The 16,749-nt window shown below is 39.6% G+C and overlaps 1 protein-coding gene across 2 annotated transcripts in view; it reads right to left on the bottom strand.

Moving 5' to 3' along the window:
• Window positions 1-250: 250 nt before the first annotated feature.
• KCNQ1 (potassium voltage-gated channel subfamily Q member 1) overlaps window positions 251-16,749 on the bottom strand; it is a 330,886-nt gene continuing 314,387 nt past the window's right edge. For both annotated transcript variants that reach the window (XM_066320893.1, XM_066320892.1), the window contains one exon: window positions 251-2,350. In XM_066320893.1, the coding sequence (XP_066176990.1) occupies window positions 2,147-2,350 (204 nt within the window). In that variant the 3' untranslated portion in view covers window positions 251-2,146. The remainder of the gene's footprint in view (window positions 2,351-16,749) is intronic.

Here is a 16,749-nt window from a genome sequence, read left to right on the forward strand (position 1 = left end):
AGAAATGCACAGACCTTTCTCCTTTCAGCCAGGGCTACATGACACACTTTTTTCTCTCGTCATCTCAGCTGATAAAGTCTGCATCTTCTTTTATTTCTCTAGTGAAGAGTCAGCAGAAGGCTTACAGTCATGCATTGCAAATAAGGCATATTTACACTGTGCAGTTGGCTAAGAGAGAAAGGAGAAAAGGGATCTGCTTTCTTGTGTATATCAAGTGTCTGGATTTTAGAATAAGCAAAAGACATGGCACTCTTGTCCTGTATTTTATTAGGAAATGAACAGGCTGATTTATAACTTGAAATTACACAGTGAATCTCATTTAAAAAATGTTCAAAATCATGAGAATAATTTTGATTTCTATGAAAACATAATGCCCTGATACAATTCTTCTTTATGCCTGTAAATTTCTACAACCTTAACATTTATCTACTGTACAACAGAGAGGCTGGATAACTGTAACAGAATCTGGGAAGTTAAATACAGGATATTTAATACAGAATTTTCTCTGCAGTCCAACTGAAAGAGATGAAATGTTTGAAAGAAAGCCCAGAATCTGAGAGTTGCCTATGAGAAGGTTCCTTGTGATCCTATTCATTACTCATCAGTATTTCAGATTGGTAATATTGGTCAAAAGACTGGTAATATTAACTGCTGTGCCGAGGTATGAGGCTTTAGGGCATCCCCCAGGAGAGGGAGACCTCTGTGGGGTACAGGCTCTGCAGTGAGGGGAACAGGGTGCACTGACTGTGTAGGATGCTCAAAGTGCAGGAGCTCATAAATCTGTCTACATCTCGTTTCCCCAGCAGTTTCAGCTACCATGTTGGACTAAAGAGCTTTTTCTGAGGCTGGCAGTCTTTAAAGACTGATATGATTCAGGTGCTGAGTGTCTGCAAGGGCTCACTAATTTCAGTCTTAGTAATCAAAGCCCAACTGCTGCTCACCGTTGTGTGTGTGAGAACTCCCATTTCGCCAACACTGTTGGTTTCCTTGCAGTCATTATGTGGGGCAGTGTGGTTCAGCCCCATGGGTTATAGCTGAGGCCCTCAATTCTCTAAATAAAGAGCTGGCACTTGTCAATACTAACCAACTCTTGTAGGGAGTTGAGTTTCTCAAGACATTATTTATGAAAACATTCAAATTATCATATGTGCTTTTGGATTAGAGATGCTTTCCTGAACTGAAGCCTCAATTCCTGCAAGGATTATGGATGTTCTGTGAGTGGCCAGCTCAAACACTTGACCAGTGAAGTCTAGCCACTTCAGCCTCTTATTATTCTTCAGCCTCTGTATTATTCTTGGCATCTGTAAGCTAAAACCCAGTAGATTTAAGAAGGAGAAAGCCTTCCTTTTAAAATTCTCAGGACAAGTACATTCAGACCACTGTGTTTTCTATTTATATATAAATTCTTTGGCAACAATTTTCTAGAAAGCAGAATTTTTTTGCTATATAATACTTTATTGTCTCCCCATGAAAAACTGTTATCTTAGAAAATCTACAGGATTTTCCACTATAAATAGTATTGTTCCAGATTAAGGATTAGTTCCTCCCTGAAGAAAAACAGAATTTAAAAATCTGGTAATTATCTAATAACTGTTTATGTAGTAACACTAAAATAAAACAGAAAAAGAAAATCATTCAGTATGTGGTTTGTTATTGTCTAGAATGTTAGTGTATGTTTATACAATAAAAACAACATAAGTTATCCTAGTTTGTTTTAAAAACCTTAGTAGTAGAAATAAATTGCTATCTGCAGATTCATAAACAGAATGCATTTTTTTCCATCTAAGTTCAAGTATTATTAGAATATTATTATTATTACTATTATTATTATTATTATTATTCTTGTTACAGGAGCTCTAAATCCTTGCCATTTTGGTCTTCTTGAGAAATAACGAGTTGCGATCATTTTGTTCAGGAACAAAATCAGCGTGGAGGTTCTGGAAGTTTTGCCTGGTGGAAGACAGCCTGGCAATCCCTTGGCTATTGTGGGTAACTTTAGAAGAGCATGTTTTGAGACTAGTGGTGTAGATATAGCAGTTGCACAATTTCTTGGTTGGCTGATGAACTTCATTTCTCCCAGGTGCTCAACCCTCAGTCCCATTGAGAGGAGAAAAGCAGGAACAACCCAGCCCAGACTTGCACCACATCAGGATATGTCATCTTCGTTTCCTCCCGGTACTGTCAGCTGCTCGTAGGTGGGCAGGGTGTTGTTAGGGAGGAAAAGCTCTGAACTGACGTTGTTGTTGCCTCTCTGAGATGCTCTATTGTTCCCCTGATCCCCCTGCTGACGGGAAACCAGGTGATGCAGCATGTCCGTGATGAGGTTCAGCTTCTGGTCCATTTGTGTGACCTGCAAAGGCAAAGGGGAGAGTTGTTTAGGAGCAGCAGGCAAGAAAGTGCCAACAAACCGGGTGACATACGTGCTGGTATTAATTAGGATCACAGCAAACTCTGTGAGGATACCACGGATTCACAGTTCATCAAACAGATCATTGGAAATTTAATGCAATAGGTCAGGGTTGGATGGGGACAAGCTCATTAATACCCACCTCTGGTATGTGCTTTGACACTCATTTTATATCTGGGTGAACACATGAGAAATGGGATTTTAAAGAGATCTGCTGGAATAGAGAACTAAGTCCCAGAACTGAATTTTTGTGGTTATTTTTTTTTTAATTATTGTGTCCATATATATATATATATGTATATATATATATAAATTATAAACTTCTAGCATGCTTCTATGCCCTAATAATACCAATATTCTTTAGTAAATAACTGCTTGACTTGCAGTGATCTAATCAACTCTTAAGCTGGGACTGAGTGATGCTCTTTGCTACATTTGGGCTCAATTAACAACTCAGGCCACAAAACGTCCACAGGTTTTTTTGCTGCCCTGAGTGAATAGCAGCTGGGAGTGGGATTTGAGTCAGTTTTATGCTGTCAAAACCCAGTGACACAGCATTTCCTAGGGTTGCTATCTGAATGGCACGATCCTCAGCAAGACAGAAACTAAGAATTCCAAGATGGCTGAAAATTAATTTCTTGACTGGAGGACTCCAGGGGTTCAGCCCATATCCATAATGCTCATTTTGTTCTTTAGACAGAGGCTCCTTAAATAATTTAATTTCTCTTTTCCTCCCCTTTTTTCTGCTCTTTCTTCTAATGTTTAGGAGAAAATGCTGATACCTAAGAGAAGTTAGGTTATGGATGTTTTTTGGCGTGTATTTGTGGTACTCAGAGGAAAACTGAGTATTAGGTGTTTCTAGGAGCACCACATCTGGTTTCTTGCATCTCCTAGTAAAGAAGTAACCAATGTCACTTCATTTATCTGGCACTGGGAATGTCCTCTCTGCACTGAATCCAGAGTACTGGGCAAGATATCCCAAGGGAAAGACGGGCATTTTCAGCTTCAAAGTCCTGCCCATTCTCTGACCCTTGGTGTGCTAAAGCATTGAAATTAGGCAGTAAGACTCTACCTTATGGCCTCCTGCTCCCTTCTTCAAGCACAATAAGAAAGCCTCGATTTTGTCATTGCAGTCTCTGACCCATTGATCCACAGGGATCCTAAAACACTGAGTAAATTCTAGGCAAAAAGATGTAATACCTTTTAGAAGGGGAAAAGAAAGCTAGCAGAAAAAATACCCGTGATAGGAATAAATTGTTGCCTAAAATATCTGCTAGAAAGTAGTGAAAGGCACATAAAACTGCCAGAGAGAGCATGAGTGGGAGCAATTTATATGTGCCTGGCTGTCATCCAAGTATCACACAGGATAGTAAAAGACAGTAAGGCTGAGCAGAACATCAACAAACCTGGAGGATTTCAGCAGAGACTAAAATGTTTTTCCACCATAGAGAAAATGCTGGGTTTTTTCAAACACTCTGTACAACTGGTAGGGAAGTAGATACAGTGATTTAAAAATATGAGGTGCCAGAGATTTATACTTTGCAGCTGGTTTTGAAAACATTAGGCAAAGCACCCTAGATGGTACATGAAACACTAGTAATTCTGGATGGAAATGGCTGTTGAAAGATGAGATTCTATGAAACGAAAAAGCTGAAGAACAGATAAGTTCAAGATTTTTAGAAGGAAATACAGATGGAAAACTGAGCAGATCATCAGGTTCTCATTTCATCACTATTTATCCCCTCCCTTAAAAATAGACACGTTTTGCCCAAATGGTGCCCATTGCAGATAGCAAACTCGTGATGCTCCAAATGTCAAATCAGTGGTAGTGAAACCTACAGAAATACCTCATTCCTGCATCCCCCTTGCCCAGGTATTGTTTGTTTTCTGAGACAACTGTGCTGGAAGGACTGCAGTGAAAGCCTCCTGACAAGCAGCTCTCTTCAGAACCCAAAGGGCAACTTTTCCTTCTACAAGAAATGTCTTTTTGCTAACTATTCTAAGTGAATTTTTATATGTATATGTTCCTTAATTTGTGATTCCAGGCAGGGATTACCATAGGAAACACAGACTGGAGATATATCTGGAAAACGTGCATTCATGAAACTCTTGCAGTGATGAACTATTGAACATGACAGTAGGTTGGACTGAGATCTGGATAGTCCTTCAACAGCTGCGCATCTTGGTGATGAAGTACTGGGGAGAAGTGAGAAATGAATATTCTTGCTGGGAAATAAATTCCCAGAGATAATTGTCTAATATTTTCTCGGCAACAAGGTTTGGCTGCTGCAGCTGTGGAGTACAGGAGGCCCACAGAAGCAGAGGCAGGAGCTAATTGCTATTGAGCTGAGCCATATGAGATTAAAAGTAAAGACCTTTGTCGTCCATGTTCCTGCTTTTTGGGGTAGGGCTCTAAAGCCAGAAAGCTTTTGTGGAGGGAGGTCCAGGAAGCTGGTTGTGTTTAGTTGTTGTCTGATCAGTTTTGCTTTCCATTTCCCGGGGGTTCTGTGCTCGTGAAGGGCTTGCTCCAAGATGCACTGATCTCAGTGGTAGATTTTGGCAAGCACAGACTCCCAGTGGCTTCAGTGGGCTCTGTACCAATCTTGCACTGAATCATCAGTCCCAAATACTAACATGTTCTTTGGACATTACAAGAGAAGGAGCAGTCTGGATTTCTGCACGTGCATCTTATGCTTCTTGGGACTCTATCAGAAAAGATGACATTGGCAGCAGTGGGACAATGGGCCCCCATTCTTGATTCTGCCAAAGGAGTATCTGCTTAAAGTATGAGATGTTTTGAAAGGAGAAATAAAAGCCACCAGAAGGCAACTTCTACTATCATCATAGGCCTATGATGTACCAGAAAAAGAGGCCTGCTGGTGAACAGCCTGGTTTATTATCATGCCCAATCTGCCTGTCATCATCCAAACACACATCCTGAAATACATCATTCACTTGCTTGCTGCGGAGATAATTATACCCACCAGAAAAATGTCATTGTGTGCAATATCCTTTTCATTAAGCCAGCTTTATGCAGTTAGCATGGAGAAATGTATCATCTCCCCTGAATCATACTTTCAAACACATTTACTTGATTAGAAATTAGCTCTGATGCCAGAATGAATAAAAGTAAAGCAAACAGAAAAACTGCTGATGTTGCTCTAATCTTAACCACTTTGAACAACTCTGATCTCTCTACTTAAAACAGCAAACATTGTTAATTACATAGAAAAATAACTCAGACTGATTTGTTTCCTTTAGGAAAAACTAAGTAAGCTCTTTGTAGCTGATTTATGTTTCATTAGAAGCATGATGTTTGGATGATCAGATTCTTTATATGCATATAATTTCCTTTGTATTTCACAGTTGGGAATAAGAAGCAGTGTTTCAAAGTTCAGAAATTATACACCACAGTTATTCCTAAGTCTTACTGAAATGTTGTATGAATACAAAATTTTTCCATCCTCTAAGTTTAAAAAAAATAAAAATCCAACAATCATAGACTGAGCACAGATGGAGCGAAGAAGATTTAAACAAGTTTTGAATCTATCTCTTAGAAATTAATAAATCCCATCCATGCAGTGCACTGAGAAAAAACCCCCAAAAACCCAAAACCAAATAGTTCTTCATGATGGGTGAAAGTTTAGCACTCAAATCTTAAATGGTACATCATGAAGAGAAGTTATATCATGCTGTTATAATAGTCTCTCTCCATCTTTCCTGTAGGCTTCCTTCAGGTACTGGAAGGCCACAAGTAGGTCACTCCAAAGCCTTTTCTTATCCAGGCTGAACAATCCCAATTCTCAAAACCTTAGTGACATGCATTTATAAAGGTAATAATATTTGTAAAGGGATCAAAGGCATTCCAGGAGGTGCTACTGAACAAGACAGAGACTGTTCTTGCTGAAAAAACAAAATAATTTTCAATTAAGATTGTCTATTATTATCTATTAAAATTCTGCAAATCTCCATGCTATATTAACTTGCAACACTTTGTAATTTTAAGCTTTCATAAAAAGTTCATGGTATGATTTGGAACATGATATGTAGCAATGAATTTATTTCCTTGCTTTTAAAAACAAAACAAACAAAACAAAACACAGAAGCCCGGTTGGCTCCAGGGACAGCTCCAGGGACAGAACAGCATCTTTTAAGCTCCCCTGTAATGGAGAACTAAAGGGTAGCACTTTGGAGACCTACTCCCAAAACTAATTATAGGAATTTACCAGGAAAAGGCAATGAGAGACACAATTACAGAGCTGAGAGGAACAGTATTTTCAGCCATGGGAAGCTGAAGGACAAAATTTTGAGTTTGGCATAATTTCAGCCACAAAGACCACATATTCTTAATAGGTTATTCCAAGTATTGCTCTGTGATCTGGAGATATCATGCTTGATTAATGCTGTTGATTAAAGCTGTGTCCTCTGCCTGTCATTCTCATCCTCAGAGATTTAAAAAGTAAATATTAAGGGTAAAAATCATAGTCCCTTTGCACAGGATGGTGTTTTATAATTACCTATGTTCTTAACATAGTTGACTGATTCAACACATGAAAAGAATTTTTCACAATGAAAATAATTTTTATCAGCTCACCACTCACTCAGTGGGTTCAGGGAGGCTGTCCTTGTTCGCAGTAAAGAAAGACAAGCGTGAAGCTGCTAAAGAAGAAGAGGGAAACCAGGATGCAAGCAACACTTGGCTGAATGAAGATGTGGTAAAGGAAGATTTCAGCTACTTTTACAACATTAAACTCCCAAGTCTGCTACCCTGACTTAAGCAGCACTCATTCCTGTGGGTGCAGCTTTTCAGTGAAGTGAGTGAAACGAATTCTTTAAGGCACTTTTTCTAAATAACCAAGGCCGATTGGGGAGACCTTCATGTATTTATCACTTCTGGTGGCTTGCTACTAAGGAGTACCCTATTGCTCTGCAGTGTAGCAGACTTCTACAGGCATTAAAAAATGATGCTTTCTTTGAGCACCTTTCCATGTTGTATCATATCTTTAATGTGTTTGCTGGTCAATAGCACACTCAGTAATAAGCTAGCTTTATATCTTTCATAAAAACACACAGAAAGTCCTTTCTGCTAACAAAATAATCACCAGGCACACCAATGACTCTGCTGGAGAGAAGATGAAAGGCAAAAAATATTTCAGAACTTATGATACTTCTTAATGACAATGTTATGAAGAAATGTATTAGTATCCAGTGGTACTTAACACAAGTGAGTCTGTTCTGGAATAAAATATGTGGTTATAAATCAGGTTTGTCTTTGGTGGGATTCTTCCTATTTAAATTTTCAAAATATTTGAGGAAGCTTCAGAGAGAAGCTCCCCTAGCTCCTCTTCTTGCTAAGTCCTCTCACATGTTGGTATCTCAGCATTTCTAAAAGTTAATGCTTTATCATGGAGGTCTCTGAGGACAGGAACGGGTGTGATGGTAGGAGTGACTTTCTAGAGGAGCTCAGGGATAGGTATGGGAAACTTCCCAGGGAATTTATTTTAAAGATTTCTCTACAGTAGTGTCACGAGAGACCAATGGTTTCAGTATTATTAAGGAACATTTCATTTTTCAGGTGCATGGTTCTTCAAAAATCAAGGAATGTGCCTCCCTTCCATTTGCAATAGCCAAGATCCCATATTCTTTAAAACCCTCTATCAGAACTTCTGGCTTTGATGTGTTTATTTTGCTGCCCAAGATGAGGCAGATGAGGTTTTGCTGGGGGTTATATTCCCGCCACTGAGGTGTTTAAAGGAGAATGTAATCTGCATGAAGGAAGACTTGCTCTCCAGACTGTCTGAACTTTCTCTTGAGAGTTGGCCAAAGAAGAAAGTATGTGTGTGATGTCCAGGGGAAGGATAGAAGAAGTGGAGCCAGAGAAAAAACACTCTACTATAAGACTGATCATAGCTCAGAAAACAAAAGAGTTTTGAGGTTTCAAGGGCAAGTCTCTAGTCGATGAAAACATTATATGAACACTGTAACCACTGTCTTAACTGAAAAATAAAATGGACAATTTTCAGACAAAAAGCATCTTTGGAAAGAAAGGCACTTGCCACACCCTCAGTTCTAAAATCAGCTCTCTTGCATAAAGCTATCAGTGACAATCTCTGCTTTGAGATACTAAAAATTGTTCTGTTTTTTCAATAAACTGAGACTGTTGCTGCTCTCATCTTGCTGTGTATTTTTATAAGAAAATATTTATCTTACACTTCTCAAAAGCGTAAAAAACCACTTATTTTTTGTAGTAAGAGCCCTTGAACAGCTGCTGAGAATTCACCATTGATCAGGCTGTGCTGCTTGTGAAGTCAACAGAGGGTGATGACCTTGGGGAGAAAATTCTGAGCTGTTGAGTCAGGATCAGAGCTCAGCAATGACCAGGATTTATAAACCAGTTGCTGGCTCTGATTCTCCAGAAGTTATCAAGATATCAGTGAACTATTATAAAGGGCATGACTTCTACAGTAAATTCCTAATGCACTGTAAAGAAACTCAGTTTTTGTCACACGTTTTTTAACAATTGTTTTGGGAATTAAACTGGCAACATGAGCATGTTGCCATTTGGTTACTGACTGTAACACTTGTGGCACTTTAAAGTTTGTTTGAAGAATTTTGTTCTGGTTGTGCAGTACAAGATCTAGGGTAGCAAATGCTCAAGCTATAGGAAATGGGAGAAATTGCACAGTTGATTTATGTATCTGTTCTTTCCATTAGGATTGGGAAAGCAATTTTGATTAGCAAGTAGCTAAACTGCAGAGAATTATTTTTCTTTTCTAAATGTTCTTTTTCTCAAAGAAAAGCATGTTTTTCTAAAAGCTTCCTCAAAGTTGCTGGAAATATGACATCTCTGGTTAACTATTCACTCAGCTCCATTTTTTTCATGATTCTTAAAAGAGTCTAGGCTACAACTGTAATGTCATTTTTCAGATTAGGTGTCTCCCCTGAAATACATTTGAAACCAATGTAGTAAGAGATATGCTCTGATGGGTCAAAAGCTAAAAAAATTATATTAAAAAGCCACTTCAGTAATATGTGATGGAATAAATAATATAAAATATAGCAAGCCAAATACAGAATATTAGCAGCATGTTATCCAAACTCTTTCCTATGATACTGCCTCTTTTCCCTACAAAGAAACAAGCAGCAAAAACAACAGATGTTGTGCTTAGGTAAGAGAGCAATTCCTCTAAGATCTTAAAAATTTTGAATAATAATTAGAATTCAAAAGTTACAAACAAGTTGGTTTGGTTTTTTACAGGTCACCTTCATAAGATTATTTGTCTATAACTTGTTGCTTGACCAACAGAAGCAAGGTAAGATGAATACAAACCAGTCCTTCTAACAAGGAGGTTGGTAGGATGCTGGCAATTGGGAGAATTAAATTACAGGAGAGTGAAATACTGTTATGGACTGTTAGGGAGCATAAGACCACAGAAGATAGAAAGATTTTGGAACAGTGCTTCTTTTAATAATTTCATTTTTTTTCTGGGTTCAGACTGGAAGAGGGAAAATTTAGGGTAGGTGTAAGGAAAAAATTCTTTGCTGTGAGGCTGGTGAGGCACTGGAACAAGCTGCAGAGAGAAGTTATGGATCCCTGGGAGTGTTTGAGGCCAGGTTGGATGGGGCTCTGAGCAGCCTGGTCTAGTGGGAAGGTGTCCCCATGGCAGGGCTTTGGAACTGGATGATCATTAAAGTCCCTTCCAACCCAGGCCATTCTGTGATGACTCTGTGAATCTGTCAGAAGTAGAGAGGATTCAGAAAGGCTTGAGGGTAAAAATTTTGGGAAGGGATGACTTAAAATGCTAATAAGTCAAGACAGAAATGAGGACCATGATGGATGTGGCTGCAGGAAATGGTCAGAAGCAGGAATGGGAACAGCTGACACTGAAGAAGAGAGAGCAGAGAACTGTGGTCTTGGTTCAGTGCTTTTGTTGCCATTATTAAGAACTTGCAAAAATATTTGGCATCTTTAGAGCACCAAAACTGTTGGAAATCAGCTTTTCCTGAGAGCCTTTCTTTAGTTCTAGACGGAGTCTTGGGCCACAAGGCCTGTCTGCTGGCTCACCACTCCCCAGGCTCCCAGGCCAGTCCTGGCCTCCCAGATGTGTGCAGTGCTCACAGATCTATCTGGCATCCAGAGGGCTATAGCCAAGCAATTAAAATTTGTGGCTGACTCTTGTTTTAGATAAATCAGACGAGACTTAAAACACATGGAAATTTTCAAGTCAGAACAGCATCCAAAATCTACAGTCTTTGGCCCAGCACTGTCTCAGGATACAGCATTTATTTTTCTCTAAAATATTACAAAGGTCAGATATTTAATTTTTAACCCTTTCCACTAAATTACAGTGTAGCAGTAGATAAACAAGGGAGTTTCGAATATTTTTCCTCCTTGGAAGAAGCCAGGAAAGTGAAAGTGAAGGTATTTTGTCTCTAAATATAACTTTTACCAGAAATGACCAGAGATGATCAAATCCCCCTATCCTATTAACTGAATACTCTGATATTTTCAGGAATTAGCTTATCTTCATTAACTACAGCCCCACCTTCAGGAAACAGTATCTCTGACCAGACACAACTTTCCTCCCTCTCTGTTTAAAAATAAGACATGAGTTGGCAAGAAGGGAGGGATTCTTTCTTTACAAGCGAATCAATGATACCAGAAGTATTAGTATTTAATGTATCTGCAAAAATCGCTAGATATTCATCCAGCACCATAATCATAAACAGCTTCCCAAATTATGCTTAAATTGAAATCCAGCCTTATGGAGGATGGGAAACAGGCTTGAGATAACAAGAAATATAGTGGAAATATTGATCAAAGAAACAAGGAAAAAAAAGCCCCTTATCTCTGTGTAATAGTTTGAATAGAGTTCTAGAATAAATGACTGTCATCTGCAGGGCCAGGAGTTACCCTTGTGGGTCCCTTCCCACTCAGGACATTCTGATTGCATGTTTAGTGCATCTACAGCACCGTGCAAACCTGGGTGCACCTAAGCACAGCAGCTAAGCCCCGTTATTGCCAGAACAATGTGGGGGAAACTGAGGCAGCACAGTCAGTGGCCCACCTTCAGATACAATAAACATTCTTAACATCAACTTGGATGAGTGGCTCTAACAAAACCTTAAAAGTACACTCCCTGACCTGGGCACATCTTCCAGTCTTCAAGGAAAATTTCACAGCACCTTTCTGGTTTTTATTATCGAGACAGGAGGTTGAAAAACAGGAGGTTGCTTTCTCATTCTCAGTCACATTCCTGTTCAGCAAAATGTTTCTCCACGGGGTCCTTCTGGTTGAGCACCCCGGTACCTATCTGCAGAGGAAAGAAAGGCTCTCTGTTTAGCTAACAGGCACTTGTATTTCAGATGCTTCAGTTCCACAGATGTGAAGAAAACTCCCCGTGGTTCTTGCCTCTGGAGGACCCTTTCTGCTGGCTTAACCGTGGCAGCACAGCCTCTGGATATCACTCCATATTTTCCTTGTCAGAAGTTTGGCTGTCAGACAACAGCTTTCCCCTAGCTGTAGATTCCTGTTCCTGGTGTGGAACAGTGGCATATTTACAGCACTTTAGGGTTAAAAAGCGAAGAGTACAACACCCAACTGGCACAAAAATATGTCCAAAACTCTTCTCCACAACAAAATAAACCCCAAATCAACCCAACCCCCACTGTCCCTCTACCCCCATTAAAGAAAACAAAAGTGACTAATCTTGACCTCTCTCCAAAGGGGAATGTTTTGCTTCTTGAATCCTTGGCTCTGGCTCTTGTATGATACTGGGACTATGACTAATAGCCTCTTGCCAGAGTACTGCTGAAAATTTCACCATTGAGTAGCTGTTCTCATTCTGGACCATCATAGTATGCGCTTAAATTGCCAAGATTTTATTTAAAAAAAAAAAACAAAAAACAAAAAACCAAAGAATAAGATATACACTTCATAATCCCCAGTGTTAGAAATACATTTTTCAGCTTTAACTGCAAGGTTTTGCTTGACAATTTTTCCTCCATCCTCCAAACTGTTATTTTTCAGATGCCTGCTACGAAATGGTTCCCTTTTCCCTTTCTTTCCTTCAAACACTTTTTCTAATTCAAAACAGATTTGAGACTGCTGCTCTTTTTAAAGCAAATCTGCCATGTATCATGTCGTGTTAGGTCAGCACTGCTTATGCTATGTTTTGCACTTCATCCAAATGAGGCATCCATGCTGCTTTTCAAAGGGAATAAAGCCAGACTAGGTGCAGTGGCTTTTATGGCTGGAATAGATCCACAGGTTATGGATCTGATCTCATGGCATGGCACTGGGCAGGACACCACTATCTGCCTTTTTGCTAAAAAAAGTTAAAAACAAGGATAAATTCAACTGTTATCTCAACAAAAGGTTGTTTGGTTTTTTTTTTTTGCCAGCTCCTTTTTCAGCATCCATAATCTACTAATTATTTATAATTTGATAGTTACTATATGAGAAAAAAAGGGCATAAACCCCTTAGTACCTAAAAGGAGCTTAAAAAGTTGAATAACCATATGATGACTTCTGCAGCAATCAAAAATGGAAAGGTTAAAAGAGTGGGGCAGAGAAAGGGAGAGAAGCAATTACAACAACAGTGAGTTTTGAGTGAGTTTCCCCTGAGGGCTGCTGGTAACTAAACTAACGGCAACATGAATCTCTGTTTGATGTGGTCATGAATTTGTTTTCAAAAGAAAAATCTTTAAAAAGATTCTTTCAAGAGAAATTTTTAGAGAACAAGCTCAGCATGAATAATTAGACCAGAAATACTTTGATAAATATTATTATGGAGAAGTCATTTATGGGCCATGGCATCTGAAGGTTAGAAATCCTGGTGATGAATAAGGTGGCAAGTTTGCACCCATTTTGAGCACACAAAACCAGGGCTGTGTGTTCCTGTTTGCTTGAGCCTCCTCCTCAGAAAGGAGGCGGCCTCTTGTTTTGCCATTGCATGAACCTTTACAAAGACACAGATGCAAGACAGAAAATTTCAGTGGGAAAGCTCAGTGGAACGAAAGAAAACCACACACAATTCCAAAGGCACTTTTCATTCCCAGGGGCTGCACAGAGATCAGAGGTGAAATTCAGTGGTGATAAAAAGTCTGCGAGCCCAGTCTACTCCCCCAGCCTTTCTAACCATCATTCAATTCTGCTGAAATCATATCCCTGGAAATATCTCCTTCAGGGCCCTCCAAAAATAAAACCACTTGCATTTTATAGAAATTTAAACATCCAGCAAAACCCCACTGAAAATCCAGAGAAGATGCAGGTGCTCTGCACCCACTAAAATCCATGGACATCCCAAAAGCACATTTCATTAGTTTACTGAGCACTTCAAAAAGTGGAGGCAGATACAATCAATCACAAGCCAGCAAATAATCAGCGAGTGAACCAGAATGTAATATATTTACCAGTGGAAATCCATGTTTACAAGAAAAAGAAACTGCTTCTTGGCTGTCATGGTGTTATTCATAAAGGCAAACTAGGAGATCTTATGGATACCAGGAGCAAAACTACAACAAAGGCAACCAACTGCTAATGAAGAAGGGTTTTCAGTCAAATTTCATGGGTCATACAAAGTCATTACCATGCCTGCAGGAGTTCAACAGCTCTGCCAGTTGAATTCAGGGGGAATGAAGTGATTATTTTGTTACGCATTTTGTAGTTTTAGACATTTTCGCTTAAAAATTCAAATTCGGAAGCCAACCAGCTATGCAAGAATATCAGCTTCGATTTCCAGAGTTAGCTTCTGACCAACTTTCTTGCAGAGGAAACCCCCAAAAACAGGGTTTCTGTATACACCAAGGTCCCAAAAAACTAGATTTTAAAGACACATATCTGTTCCCTTTTTTTCCTACAGTTTAAATATGACCTTATGGTGTATGAAGCCTCCAACGCTTTGGAGGCTTCATACATTTTGAAAACTAAGAGACAGATAATTTGGCTGCTACTGGTAACAAGTTCTGCATGGGTTAACTTTCCCAATTGCTCCCATTGCAGGTTTCGCTCTGGTTTTGAGTAAGTTAAAATATCAAAACTCTTTACCCTAACATTGTAAGCTATAATGCCTTCAGAAGAAAGCAAATGTTCCTGATAAAATAACATGCTTGAAAAATTTAATGGTTGACAAAGATAACAAAAAATCCTTAGAGCATTTATCTGTCAGTAACTTCTTCTAGGAATACAGCCAGGCTGGGCATTTGTTTGGACTGGTAAACCGTGACTCAAAAGTGGATTGCTTGGCAGCATAAGCAACTGCTCCATGGTGGAAGCAAAAGGCTCAAAGTCTTTCCTAGCTGATTAATCATTATGACAGACTTGAAGACTAAATGATCTGCCCAGCTCCAGATGTTAGATGTGCATCCACCTTTATTCTTCCGGTTCTTAGGCAGTAGCCAGAATTGTTCGTTCTGAAGGTAATGATGACCATTACTTTTAGTTCAAAACTAACAAGGGCTTTGGACTTTGTAATATTATATTATGACAGAGGAGGCCACTACACAAGATCACACAGCACATGTAGTCTAGACATGATGAAATGCTGGAAGACTCTTCAGGCAGAGGTGGTGACAGTCTTGAACATATAAAGCTTTGTGACGTTCCCTTTCTCCATTTCCACCTCCAACCAGAACTGTTACCAATTGCAAAGGCAGAGCATGAACATGTGGCTGGCTCTCTCCCATCCAGCCCCCGCCATCGAGGGCTGCACTAACCCCTGTTAAATCAATAACAAAATGTAGCTTCTCAGTGATGGGAGGCAGCATCTATTTCAGAGCAGAGAGTAAGTAACACTCCTCAGCGTTTACAGATAGGAACAAAAGGCAATAATACTATGAAAGTAGGGGAAAGCATCATGGTGGCAGAAAGAAAGCACTGAATCCTATTTGAGACAGCCAAAGTGCTCTACAGGATCTTCAGTAGCTGGAAGGCATGAGAGACACCACTTTAATTGTCACATAAAGAGTGGTCCTCCACAGAGGGACCAAGTTTGTCTTGGGCACCTGCCAGGGAGACTTCACTGACAGTGGCAGTCCAGGAAGGGAACACCAGAGAATCAGCAGCCAGTGTCTGAAGCAAGCTGCAGCCTGCTCCTCCTGGAGACTGATCACTGGTGTCCACAAGGGCCAGACTTGGGAGATCTGGGTATCACCACACAAACTGATTTAGCTGCAGGCATTTCCTATTTTATCTTTGCATATTTTCCTTGAATGAGTGAAAGAGGTTTACTCTGAAGTAATTTGTTTTCTTTTTTTCTGCTAATCTCTTTTGTTAAGCAGTATTTTTGCCCCAGTCCAACAGAGAGAGTAATCAGCTACTCAGGAGAAATTCATTCACCCCTAATCATGCAACCTTTGGAAAAACGTCATCACATAGTATCTACTAAGGACATTACAGATTAAAATGCTAACATAATTCAGAATTAATAAAGATTTTGTCATCCATTTTTATTGATGGCTTTATGTGATTTGACTAACAGCTTTAGCCCTGACACATCTGCTCTGAAATGTGAATGGGCATTACTGTAGACTGAAACATCACAGCTCCTTTAGGGTGTTAAGATGATTCTGCTCATAGTACCTGAACTGTTGGGTTGGAAGGGACCCTAAATATCATCTTATAGTTTCAACACCCCTGCTGTTGGAAGGGCAGGGACACCTTCCACTAGACCAGGTTCCTCAGAAACCCATCAAGCCTAGACCTGAAAAACACTAGGGCCATCAAGAAATAAACTTCTGAAGTTATATCTAAGTTTTAAGATAAATCCAGAACAGCAGTGGGAATAATAAAAGTCATAAACATGACCAAGTGCTTCTGTTTTCATTTTTGACCTCTAAGCCTCAAAATGTTTATCATACCCAATACTCATGGCTAAGGAAATGGAAACAACAGAAAGTGAAATGACTTGCCTCAGGTTCTGTAAAAAACAATGTCTGAGCCAGGAACAGCACCCACACTGCCTGAAACCCCCACAATAACCACACCAGCGCATCTTTCTAGAAGGGACATGGACTGTCATGATGACAAAAGTGTCTAACGTTGCCTTTTAGAAGCTGATTTTCAGAGAGGACAGAGGAGGTCTGGTTGCACTTACTCCTCTCTGGCTCAGGGAGTACTCACAGTGTACATGTGCAAGTGAGCAGACCACGTGTGACCAGCTCTGATATGCATTATTTATACAACGGTTCTACTGACTTAAAAACTAATAAATCCACAGCCTGCAGATGATGTGCAGACACACAGACACATCATCACAAATATAATTTTATCTTGATTCTTTGTGTTTTCTCCCCGTGCTGCTGCACAACAGAGCATCTAGTACAATAGCAAAATAAGCCTG

This window comes from Sylvia atricapilla, chromosome 6, assembly GCF_009819655.1.
Source record: "Sylvia atricapilla isolate bSylAtr1 chromosome 6, bSylAtr1.pri, whole genome shotgun sequence".
In the NCBI taxonomy this organism is placed as follows: domain Eukaryota; kingdom Metazoa; phylum Chordata; class Aves; order Passeriformes; family Sylviidae; genus Sylvia; species Sylvia atricapilla.